Below are 12,571 nucleotides of genomic sequence, written 5' to 3' on the forward strand. Positions count from 1 at the left end.
ATACTTTTTCTGTGCAATATTTCTGTAATGGTTGCACTGGTTGTATATAAAAGAGCCCTTGGGTTTGTGGTCTGGTCAAGTTTTTTGAGAGTCACCAGGAAGATAGTTGTGGACTAATTTGTCATTTAGGGTAGGACATGACTGGTGGCTCTGGGAAGACTTTGCTTAGTAGCATATCATGTATTGTTTTGTTGTGTAATGGCTTTGCTGGCATGCATCTAAAACACACTTTTTTTTGGAGTTTGCCCCACCAATATTTGCATGCTAAAATCGCCACTGCCTAGCCATATTATTCGGATAAGGGGATATTTTTTTTAAATAAAACATGGACTAATGAAAACAAATTGTTTTGAATTCATAGGATTCAGTTAAGTTAGATTCAGGCTACACATCGGAGGTGCGGAGAGACCGCATTTGTGTTTTCTTGTAGATAATGTGCGCTAGATTATGGGTCCTTATTTTGCCCATCCGAGTCACTGTAACCAGTTGAATTGACAAAGTTGGTAAAAATAAATAAATCCAAATGGTAAAAAAGGGGAGCCATACTCAAGGGGAGCCTTCGTAAGCCTATTCTATTGGATATTGGTGAAACATTGTCGACACAGGTTACATGGAGACTAATTGGTGGTTGAATAGAAGAAGAGCTGCCTCTCAAATTAAACAGCTTAATCGAGCGGTTAACATTCATTACTGCGCGCACAGCTTGCAGCCCCACAAAACAAATGAGAGAGAAGGTAAAGTGCATCAAATGGACAGATTAAGGCAACAGCTTTCTTCTCATAAATGCTAAATTACGCGACATGCCAACAGAACAGAACGCCAAAAGTATAATTAAAATCCGAATAAAGGATTCTCAGAAAGGTTAGGCGTGTGGGGATACAAATAATTCATTAATTACGAGTTGCACTTCGCAACTTTGCCTGCACTGGGAGTCACTCTGTTCTTAATAAACATGCTTTAGAATATTGACATAACTGTTGTATTTATAGCATATTCATATTCAATGACATTATTAGGATTAAGCAAAAGTGTTATGGGAAATTACTTATCTTGCCATTTTCAACAATATTTGATCAAATTCTGTAGCCTATCCATAAGGGTATGTAGCCTAACCTGGAGGTCAATGTGCTTTTGACTAGTTTATTAAACACATCGTGTTCCTAAATGACAGTCATTTATTTCATTTGCAGAAACAGTCTACGAGAGTTTACGCAACTCAGTATCACAGAGAAAATGTATTGAAAAATCACGAACCATATCTTAATTGCATGGTCAGTGTTTTTTGTGACATCTTCTGATCCGATTTTGCAAATCCTGAAGCACTAGGCTAGATGTAGTCTAACGATCGGCTATAAAGGAGAACATGTAAAGTGTGTGAGCGACTCATAATAATTAACTCGACATTAGTAATATTACTGGATAGCCTCATTAACGCTCGCGCGTCACCCGACCTCCCCACTGTTGGAGCTGATTGGACAGGGCTTGGCCACAAACTCTTGACTTCACAAAAAAAACTGAAGGCGACCCCAAAGATAAAAAACAATGCAAGCTCATTGATGTGACAGAGTCCTCCGTCCCTCTCTCCTGTCAGCAGTCACCTCGCCCGTGCGCCTTTCATCTGAAAGGGACCGCGAGCGCTCCTTCACTTCAAAGTGGACACGGGAACCGTTCCATTCCGGCATAAAGATGCCCAGAGGATTTTTAGTGAAGAGGAGCAAACGCGGCTCAGCTGCTTCTTACAGAACGCGTAACGACGACAACTTAATGCCAAAAGCGGACCTGCCTGTGAATGCACCGGAGTGGCCAACTGGTGTGCCAACTGCGTGCCCAATTGTGCCGTTATCCGAGGACGGTACATTTGAAGAACCATGGACCAGTGCCCCTGCTGAAGCGGACCAGGCGCAGCTGCCAGAGAGCGCAGACAAGGTGGAGATTAGAGAGGACTTTGGGAAATACCCACCACACCATCCCCGCACTGAGCCCGACCACGACGGATCTCCGGGGCGGGCTGACCTCTCCTATAGCCCGATAAAACCAGTTGGCGCTGTAGTGGAAAAATTATCCCTTGACCGGTGTATGAGTTCACCAACAGCGACAGAGCCGTACGCAATGAGCACGCCCGTGTCTTCAATAGAGAGACTTCTTCTAAATCACGCGCCCTTTGGACACTCTGATATGAAATTCGACCCACCTGTGCACCTCTACCAGTCTTTCCATCATGCTATGAAACGCACGTACATGGAGCAGGAGCGCAAGATCAAGCCAGCAGCCAAAAAGCCTAAAGTAATCCGGAAACTCAGTTTCCAGGACGAAATCTCCACCTCACCCGTGCTTGGGCTGAGAATTAAGAAGGAGACCCCCGAATTTAAAGCAGCTACAGCATCTTCTGCTAATAAGAAACCGCTGGGAGAATTCATCTGCCAGCTCTGCAAGGAGGAATACCCTGACCCGTTCTCCCTCGCACAACACAAGTGCTCCAGAATTGTGCGCGTAGAGTACCGCTGTCCCGAGTGCGACAAAGTTTTCAGCTGTCCTGCCAACCTGGCCTCTCATCGCAGGTGGCATAAGCCTCGTCCGGTAAACCACAGAGAGGCACAGAGCGCCAAAAAGTCACAGCCGGAGGCACGGCTGCATGAGAGGACTTTCGTGGAAGGGAAAGAGAACGCGAGCGAGTTGAGAGTTAACAATCAGCACCACGTCTCTCTGGACAGCTCCGCGTGTCAGCGGGCCGTCACCGTGGACAGCTCCCACAGACAAGAGCAGCTGCGCAGGAGGGCACAGGAGAGCCCGCCGCCCTTCGATCCGCGCTACCGGGACCCAGATAAAACTATGGACCTGCACATCAGAGCGGGTGACAGCCCAGGCATAATGCATTGTCCGGAGACCACCGACGTGGCACTGCCCACCCCTTCCTTCTTAAAGACCTCCGGGACAGTAGAGGAGATTTACGAATGTCACTATTGCAGCAAGAAGTTCCGAAGACAAGCCTATCTGAGAAAACATCTTGCGGCGCATGAGACAATCAAAGCCTCGACATATAACCAGATAGAGAGTGGGCAAATCACGTTTCCCTGTCACCTGTGCGGTGCCCATTTCCCATCCACTGAAATTTGGGACAAGCACAGAGTTTGGCATGCAATGAGAGATGACATTCTGATGAATCCAGGGAAGATTGCGGGTAGACCAGACTTGGTAAGACCAGAATTAATAAGACCAGACCTCACACAGGGAGACCAACAGATATTCACCTGTAAGCACTGCCCATCTACCTTCTTCAGTTCTCCCGGGCTTATCAGGCATATCAACAAGTCTCACCCCACAGAGATCCGGCAGGTGATGCTTCTACCGATGGCAGTCAGACCCGACTGCTAGTAGCCTAGTTTAGGCAAGTCTAGGCCAGGGATTCCCAAACTCAGTCCTTGGGTCACGTTTAGTTTTTTGCCCTAGCACTACACAGCTGATTCAAATAATCAAAACATGATGAGTTGGTTATTTGAATCAGCTGTGTAGTGCTAGGGCAAAATACAAAATGTGCAGGGGACGGGACCGAGTTTGGATAACCCTGGTCTAGGCTACAGACTTACTGGAACACTGAAACCACTGAAAAACAAGTGGATGAATTAAATACATATGAAAGTATGAATGTGTTCTTTTTACTACATGTGTGATTGTATTGTAACTTATTATACTACCTGATCAGGTCAAAAACAATAATAGCATTTTCTATTTTCATGACAAGAGAAACGTTTTTTTGCAATGACAGATTACAGCACACTAATAGCTGAATAGAGCCACATTGTAACACTTGCTTTTGGCCTACATTCACTAATGTACATTATTGATTGATTTACAGTGTTATGATTGTTAAAACATTTAACAGTAAAAATGGGCATATCAAAAGTTTCAAATATTTTAGAGCTGTCATTTTAAGCATGTAATGAAAATAAGAGGGTGATCCTGTGAATATTACAAGAGTATCAGACCTCACTGCCTTTATCTTAATGTAGTTCCTATGGAAATTGAATGTGCTTGTTCAGTATAGTTGTGGAATTTATTTCTAAACCAGCAAGGCTATCAATATGTATTTTCATACAGAAAATCAAGTTTACCTGTTAGAGTATAAAACTGTTTGAGTTAAAAAAAAATCTATTTATTCTCTGAAATGTACTTGCTAAAAAAATGCCTTCATGATGATGATTGTGTTACAATTCTGATGTTGTATTTTGATATGTAGTGAATAACATTTACATTGATTGTCAATAAACACAAGTCTATGTGCATACCAGTGATGGCCACTATACAGTATTTTACGATATTGTCTAGGATTGGGCAGTATGGAGATTTTCATATCATCATACTGTTCTTCTCTAATCCCGGGATTTACGGTATTATCGTTTTAATACACAATGGGGCGCTAAAAAGTAGAAAAAAAAGCCCATTGGTCATTATTACCAGAATGCTAACAAAATTAGCACAAGTAATAGCGAATTTCCATAGAGACTGCTAGCTAAATATGCTTACGAGCACAAATGAAAGTAAACTAATTGCAAAGAGGCAATCCAGCTCAGAAAGTTATACATATATAGGTAGTAGCTACCGAATTTCCTTTTTGGTGAGTTTGGATATTTACAAGAAAATGTGAATGAGAGACATTGTGCAAATGAACGTTTGGTTGCATGCTTGTCTGAAGGAAGAACATAACTGGATCTGGAGCAGCATGTGTACACGCTGTGTCTGTATGGAGTCTGAAGAAGCTAGGGCAACAGGCCTGCCTGCTCTGCTTGGAGAAGAGGGTGGAGGAGCAGTCTAAATGAAGCCTCAACTGAGAGGAGAAAATAACGCAAGGAAATCAAGATGGCAGTGGCAGCTGTACAGATAACTCATCCAAAGTGCTTTGACTTCTCAAAACAAGGCAAAAAGCTACCACTATATGATGCCCCATCTCCTTATTAATTTAGTCACTTACTTAGCTAACTAGCAAGTTAAAACAAATACACAGCTGGACTCACCTGCTCCTGCTTTCTGCCCTTGTGCTATTGACAAACAAACACGTTACTGGCGCAAAGGTTCTGGGGAACTACTGTAAGCTTCATAATGTAAAATGTGACGGTGAAATTAAGAACGCTTTCTGCTTTATCTCCTAACATATTACGCAAGTTGACTGCAGGTATTTACTTAAACATTTGCTACAAATACAGTATTAAAATTGATTGGACAACTTCAAATAAATAGTTTCAAGGTATTGATGGTATTGAAAAACAACCCCGTGGCTATTTCCAAATACCCCGGTATACCCCCCAATCCAAATATTGTCGCATAGATGTTCAAAGAACAAGCTTGTGGTAAGAATGTTTTATTGTCAAATTCCATTCCACAGCCACTCTCCTCCTGGAACAACCAGTACAAATGTGTAGATACTACAAGTTTGACAATACTATTTTAATTGTGTGTGCATGTTGTGTAGCTGTTATATCAACACATGCAATTAGTATTGGCATCATGCAGCATTTGGTCAGCAGTAACATACAGTATAAACTCACTTTACAGTATGCACAGGTTTCAGTCACTTCTGAGTGCAGGGAGAGAGCTAACCAATCTCATCAGCCTAAAGTAAGGATGCAGCATGATTTTCTCGCTCTCTCTGGCAAGTTTTTAGTTTTCATCCTCTGCCATTTAAAAAAATTATTTAAAAAATAAATCGGAACTGACCTCACTCATATATTCAAACATAACACAAAAATAACGTGGATTTGACCTTAGACATGGTAGCAGTTTTTAAAAGATATAACAGTTCAACCGAAAGGTCCAAAACAGGCATCTACAGTCCCTTTCCTCTCTGGTAGAGAACCTATAGCTGAAAGCAAATAATGATACAAAAAATTGAAATGCAGCGTTTGCTCTGTGCTAGTGTGTCTTATAGATGGACACTGAGTTGGGAACTGGAGTGAAGACCTGCTTGATGCTCTTGTCTTTCCATCCTCATTTGTGTTGTTGCAGACAGACACTGAACCGTAACATAAATTAGTTTGTTCTAGCTGTGGATAAAGCTACAGTACAGCGTTATTTGTATTGGCCAACTTCAGCAGGAAAGCTTTGTGAAGAGGTCCAATGCAGCAGACCTCTCATATGAAATAAGCAGAAGATTTGATCACACCTTCAACTGTTGGTCTATGTGGCTTGAGGGTAATATAGGTTTGGTATTTTTTAGCAGCTATATTCAAATATGTACACAGTTCAGGTATTGTCCTCAACACTATATTTATACCACAGCATTGTTGAATACTCAGATATGATTGGCTAGAAGGGCATTCTAGAATGGCCATTAAAACCAGATAACGGGACAGTTGGAAAAGATATCGGACACCTTGCAATCATGACACAATATGCGCCTTATTACATTCTAAATCACTACACATTTATGAATGAAAACTATTTATGAATGAAAACATCACGTGACCTAGACTAGTAACAAGAGCCAACATATTTACAACTGACAGTGAAACAAAGTAGCTACTTTACAACGATTAGCCTACACCTAGCTACAAGCCTAAAACATGGAGAAAAGATGGAGGAATTATGATTAAAAAAAATTATAAAGTCGAACAGTTATCCTAAGCCCGAATGGTGGAAATAAAGTCCCTTTATCAATATAAAAAGAAAACGCACAGAGAGCCGACAGTTACGGACGTGACGCTCACCAAAATTGAAGTGGAGCGACATGAAGAAAAACAATTAATGAGAAAAACAATAGAATGGGCAGTTAAAACAGAAAAGGATTGGCTCAAGGAGAATAAGGACATTTGACAGCTACCGGCCAGAAGAGCTAAACAATATCCTTCGTACCTTTTATGCTTCTGTCTGCGCAACAAATGGACAGGAGTACTCGGTACCTAATTTTGTGTAGCCGGAATAAATCGTGCAATGCGGCACAACATCATGACCAATGACAGCTTCAAAACAAGCAAGGACGTCTTCAAGTCTCTTGTGAAGAGGTATCGGATCGAGGAAAGTCCTCAGTACCCCCCCCCCCCCCATAACTATTGCTGACTTTGAACTGCTACGAGAGTCCCCTGCGGTTTCCCCCGACACAGCTACAGGTCTAGTGAGGAAGGTCTGGCTGGATATCCAGCTGTATCTCGCTAAGCGTGGGGCGAGAGGGAAATCGAGACCTGAGACCTTCCTCTTTCCAGGTCAAGACGGACGAGAATGGAGTGGAGTCGGCCACCTCCGTCTCTTCCACAATGCAGAGACGAAAAACCACCAACAGGCGAACGAGCCGAATGAGGAGAACCACAAAGGGTTAATATTTACTTTGCCCGGCAACCCAAACCGCCCACTGGCAAGTTTGAAAACATACCTCTCCAAGTGTCCCCAAGACGCTACATCCCTTTACCGCCACCCACTGAGGTCCCCACAAGTTGAACAAAGAAAGACATTTGGTAGGCTACTCTAAGAGCCGATGGGGGTACACTACCTCGGCAACCTGTTACCGTGTCTCAGAGAATAGGCCGGGTTGTCAATGCACTACACGAACCACAGCCTCCGGAGCACAGCCGTGGAGCTGCTATCAAATGCCGGTATGGTGTACAGAAAAATTATAAGTGTAACCAGGCACAGGTGCGAGAGCAGTTTGAGGAGCTACTGGGCGCCTTCTGTGACAGAGAGGAAGCGGTGGATTCACCTCCTCTCATCCGAGGTAGAGAGCCCACAAAGCCCCACCACAAGCAGCAGTAACTACAACAATACAAACAGATGGAAATGGTACCAAGCGAGTGAGTCATTCGACGTACCCCGCGGCTTGAAGATGTCCCATTTCACCATTAATGACAGCATCCAATTAAATTTGAACAAGTAGCTGGCAAGACAGCTAGCTCCGAAGAACCTAACAAGCTGGTTAACCCCTGACATCAAAACAACTTATTGCATTATTTGAATCTTATTTTTTTAATTTTATTTAGGCTGTCTTTGTGTTTCTTTAAAAAAACGTTTCATATTGATTAGTTTTTTGATGCCATTATTAAATTGAAAAAAGCACTTCAACATCTGAGTTATTTTCTTGTGTTGGAAACAATCCAATAACCTCAAAGGACATATATCTGCACACGGCCTTTATATTGATGAAATATGTATTTTTAAGCCATTAAATATATAGCTAAACCTTAGCCTTTTTAGCCTACAAACCGTGCTGTCAAATAGCCCACATGTGCAATCACGGGATAAACTAGCTATGCTACATGACGAGAGAAGAACGTTGCCAGCCTGCATAGTGATCGAACTAAAGTAACGAGATATAGTACTAATCGAACGAACGACTGGGTCGCGTCTCTGGCAACCACAAGATGAGGAAGTATAAATTAACTTATAAAAATATAAAACAAAACCATGTTATTTCTACAGGGAAATGTGTGCTTTAGTATTGTTTTCTTTGGCAACTGTGGTATGAGTGGGATAAACGCTGACGTTCTGTACATTACCTTGGATCCATTATTTCCAAGGTAACGTACATAACGTTTGCGTTGATCCCTTACATATAATATATTCATTGTGAGTGAAAAAAAGGGGTGGTTCAATGCAACGCATTGTATATGAACAAAACAACCTAATCTGCAACATTCTTTATCAGGTGAAAAACAAATTTACAATCATAATAAAAATGTTATGTGACCCCTAAAAAGGCAAACAGTAGTGAATATTATACTCAGAAAGTCAATCAGTTCCACAGTTTAGTGTGAAAATCAAAACAAAATGTAACAAGAAATGCTTCACTTTAACCAAACAATTTCCATCTTACAAACTTATTTCAACCTCAAAACGTTTATCTCCTTATCATCAAACACTAGCCAACATTGCTTCAGTCCAAGCATAAAGAAAGTGGCAACACTTCTGTATATACAGAGTATAGTACAAATATATAAATGTCTCATGGTGGACACAGTGACCAAATATGAAAAATAAGATTTTTCTTACTTTGTGTTTCTTTGTTCTTTCTTACAAACTCAAGTTCTTACAATCACTTTCCTAGTGGGTCAGAGGCCCAGAGAGCCAGGGGGATGGGATACTAGATATTGATCACTCTGCTCAGGGACAACAACAGCTACAACCACAGCAGAGATAACACTCTAGCTCCTCCTCTCAGTCAAATATCAAGTGATTTCAACCATCAACAATCCTAATCACATTGAAAATACACATCTGTCATGTTGCCTTTACGCTTTCTGTACACAACGGAACCGATGCTGCTTCTTAAATATATCTATATCTAAATATATTATATTTTGCTCTCTTTCCACATTTCTCTGGAGTGAAAAGTTTGTGGTGGTGAGCATAGTTAGAAAACCTTGCCCAAGAGACATGTTAATTCTGTTGGAGCTTTGCTAGCACAAGCTCAGTCCTGGGGGACCCTAGGCTGGCCCCCAAGGGCCTGACTCTGTTCAAGGGCCTAATCCTGCATCTTGGAAGGGTTGTACAGTAGGGGAGATGCGGAGTGAGACCATGCAGGGCAGGTGTGTCCATGTCCATGTAGTTGGAGTACATAACATGCAATGCATCGCTGTTAGCAGGTAAAGGCTGGTAGTTGCAGTGTAGTGCAGTCCTAGCTGTACGGGACAGAGAGAGAGAGTCAGTCTCTTCGTCTGAAGGCTGTGAACTCTCGCTGGGTGTGGCGTGGAGGAGGGTCAGCGGAGGGAAAGTCCGATCAGGTCTTGTTGGCCGAGCCGGAGGAACGTCGGAGCTTCATGGACATACGGCTCTTGCTAGTACGAGGGGACATTGGCAAGGCTGACTGGTCGGCCCCGTCTAGAAGCGCTGCTGCTGGACTTTCTCCCTGCTGACTCTCGAGGCATGAGCCTGTGGAAGGAGGGAGGGGGGGAAAGGGAGCACAGGTGTTAGAGTCCCCCCTACTGTGACAGTCAATGGTAAACAGTAATGTAGAAGGCAGGGCTAGCTGCTAGGTGTAAATGTTGATTGTATTATAATAAATGTTGACACATTTTAGTATAGTTACGGGTAGCTTTCTTTAGCTGTAATGTATCAAGACATCAATGTTCATGAAATAAATCTAAACAACCAATCCCAAAAGGTATGATGGTGGTGGTACTATAAAACACAACTGAAATCTAGAACGTCAGAGAATAATAAACAGGAAACTAAAGGAGGAAACAGGGTAAGAAGGAACAGAGAGAAAAAAAGTATTTTGCCGTGTTAATGTTTTAGCATACCATTCACAGCTAGCGTGAAAGACCTTCCGTTTCAAGTCTTTGCCTTTTACCTTGCTGAGCCCAATGTTTTCTAGTGGAGTTTTGGGAAGGAGCTGAAATATCAAGCTCTCTTTGGTTGGAAAGGTGAAGACAAGCCACAAAGCCACAGGTGAGAGAAAGGGGAGGAGAGGAAGAGGGGAGGGGAGGAGAGGAGGAGGAGAAGAGAGGAGGAAGAAGAGGGGAGTAGAGGAAATGGGAGGGGAGGAGAGGAGGAAATGGGAGGGGAGGAGAAGAAGAGGATACAACAGGATAAAGGAGGTCAGTAGCACAGAAGAAGGAAAATGGGACAGGAGAGAGGAGGAAGAAATGAAGGATTAGGCAGGGGAGGAGCGGTACAGCGGGGTAGAGCGAGCAAGGAAACGATTGGGAAAAAGCAAAAAGAAGACAAAGACAACAGGAGAGAGAGAAGAGATAAGAGGTGTGAGCAGTGACAAGGCTAAGAGGGAATCCATAGAAGGTGCGCACAGAACAGACAGAAGCACCATCTAAACACATCATCACACACACTCAATACAGTCAGGTCTCTCACACACACTTAACAGTCAGGTCTCTCACACACACACTTAACAGTCCGGTCGCACACGCACACACACGCACACGCACACGCACACACACACACTGGCACATTAATGCAATGATTCCACTTTCTTACCGACATTTACACTGTTACTTTAAATATTGATCTTCAGGGCCATAGTTGTCATCTATAGTTACATACCTTGTGTGTGTCTATGCCATCCATGAATACAGAGTGCAACTGTACTGTGCTCTGACTGGACTCATAAAAGACTTAAATGACCCAAAAAATCTACTGAACATTCCAGATGTACTGAACACATCAAGGAGGTAAAGAACCCGTGTTACAATAAGTTAGTGCTCAGGAACACACAGAGGAAGATTCTGGTTAGAACAAACCAAATCATTTAGAGTGTTAGTGAAAAGGCTTGAGCCTGTCTGGCCTGCTATGGTGGAAGCATGCAAGGACTGAGGTTCACGTTAATGTTAGATAGACGTTCAACTGACAACATGATGGAGCAGATACAAGAAACAGGGAAAAAGTGAGAGAAGCAGATTTGGTCAGTGGAGAGAGAGACATACAGAGACACACAGAGAGGTATCGTGAGAAGTAGAGTGGTCATAACATTGTTACAAGTCAATCAGAACGAAGCGGCAGCAGAGGCAGCCTCAGTTTGTTAGCTGCGGGGTTTCCAGGAGTCTTACCTTTAGATATACACAAGTGATAGATTATGATCTACAGGGGGAAACATAAGACAAAGGAAAATAAAACAAAAAATGAAATGAAATTAAAATTAAAATGGCAAACCAAAAAAAGAAAGAGAAATAAAATGAAAATAACAAAAAAGAAGCATAACAGAAATATGATCATTTGCGGTTTGGAGGAGCAGAAAGTCCATGGTGGACTGGTGTTATCAACACGGGCAATAATTAATCAAGACAAGGTTTTGGGGCTGAAAAACACTAATCATTTCATTCCGTACTAGGAGAACTAAAGTTCGGTAAAGCACATGCCAGTGCTACTATAATTACATTACTACATTACCATAATAATATCAGGTATTTTTCAGTCAAAAAACATGTTTATTTTTCTCATTATGTGGAGAAAAGAACATGCACAGTGCACAGGCATGCATCTTTCTATAAATGAAAGGGTCCCAAATTCAAACTGTCAAAAAGCAACGTCTGATGGACAGATTCAAAATTCAAAAGGCACTCGCACATCTGAGCTATCTTTGTTGCAGGTGCATGGTAACAGTTGAATAACCCGAGAAAAAAATAAGAAACCCGCACACACTTACTAAGCTTTACATATCGGCCTCAAGGCCTTCGTCAGAGCTTTTGTGAGTATTTTTAATTTGCACTTTTATGTAGACATTGCTCCACCCACATCCGTTCAATGCATCGAATGGGGTTGGAGTCGAGGGAAAATAAAACACGTGTTACCAAATATAACAATGCGCAGTTCATAAGTATTCTAATAAAGTGTGTACATAAAACGTATTAAACACATCTGTAAAACCACAATGAGGACATCAACATATCAAGTAAGTTTTCATAAATCATTGGGTACAGTGCAAGAAATGTACAGATACCAAATATTTGTAGATATTTACAGTATCAGTCAAAAGTTTGAAGACACCTATTCATTCAAGGGTTTTTCTTTACTTTGACTGTTTTCTACATTGTAGAATAAACTATGAAATAACACATATGGGATCATGTAGTAACAAAAAAGTTATGTTAAACAAATCAAAATATATTTTAGATTCTTCAAAGTAGCCACCCTTTGCCTTGAC

At 42.0% G+C, this 12,571-nt stretch overlaps 2 protein-coding genes across 8 annotated transcripts in view; one reads left to right on the forward strand and one right to left on the reverse strand.

Moving 5' to 3' along the window:
• The first annotated feature begins 1,525 nt into the window (after positions 1-1,525).
• LOC139563906 (insulinoma-associated protein 2-like) lies at positions 1,526-4,285 on the forward strand. The gene has a single exon (XM_071382920.1). It carries the CDS (start codon positions 1,687-1,689, stop codon positions 3,370-3,372), a length of 1,686 nt encoding a protein of 561 aa, XP_071239021.1. The 5' UTR covers positions 1,526-1,686; the 3' UTR covers positions 3,373-4,285.
• Positions 4,286-5,337: 1,052 nt separating this feature from the next.
• The window catches only part of LOC139563695 (ral GTPase-activating protein subunit alpha-1-like), a 119,351-nt gene continuing 112,117 nt past the window's right edge, over positions 5,338-12,571 (reverse strand). For 2 of the 7 annotated variants that reach the window (XM_071382559.1, XM_071382556.1), the window contains 2 exons: positions 11,478-11,508; positions 9,709-9,846 (listed from right to left, as the gene is read on the reverse strand). In XM_071382559.1, the coding sequence (XP_071238660.1) occupies positions 11,480-11,508 (29 nt within the window). In that variant the 3' untranslated portion in view covers positions 9,709-9,846; positions 11,478-11,479. Of the gene's footprint in view, positions 9,847-10,217; positions 10,327-11,477; positions 11,509-12,571 lie in introns of those variants that run through there. The other 5 variants (XM_071382558.1, XM_071382555.1, XM_071382554.1 and 2 more) reach the window with 4 other exon arrangements.

The sequence above is a fragment of the Salvelinus alpinus genome, chromosome 34, assembly GCF_045679555.1.
Source record: "Salvelinus alpinus chromosome 34, SLU_Salpinus.1, whole genome shotgun sequence".
Lineage (NCBI taxonomy): Eukaryota > Metazoa > Chordata > Actinopteri > Salmoniformes > Salmonidae > Salvelinus > Salvelinus alpinus.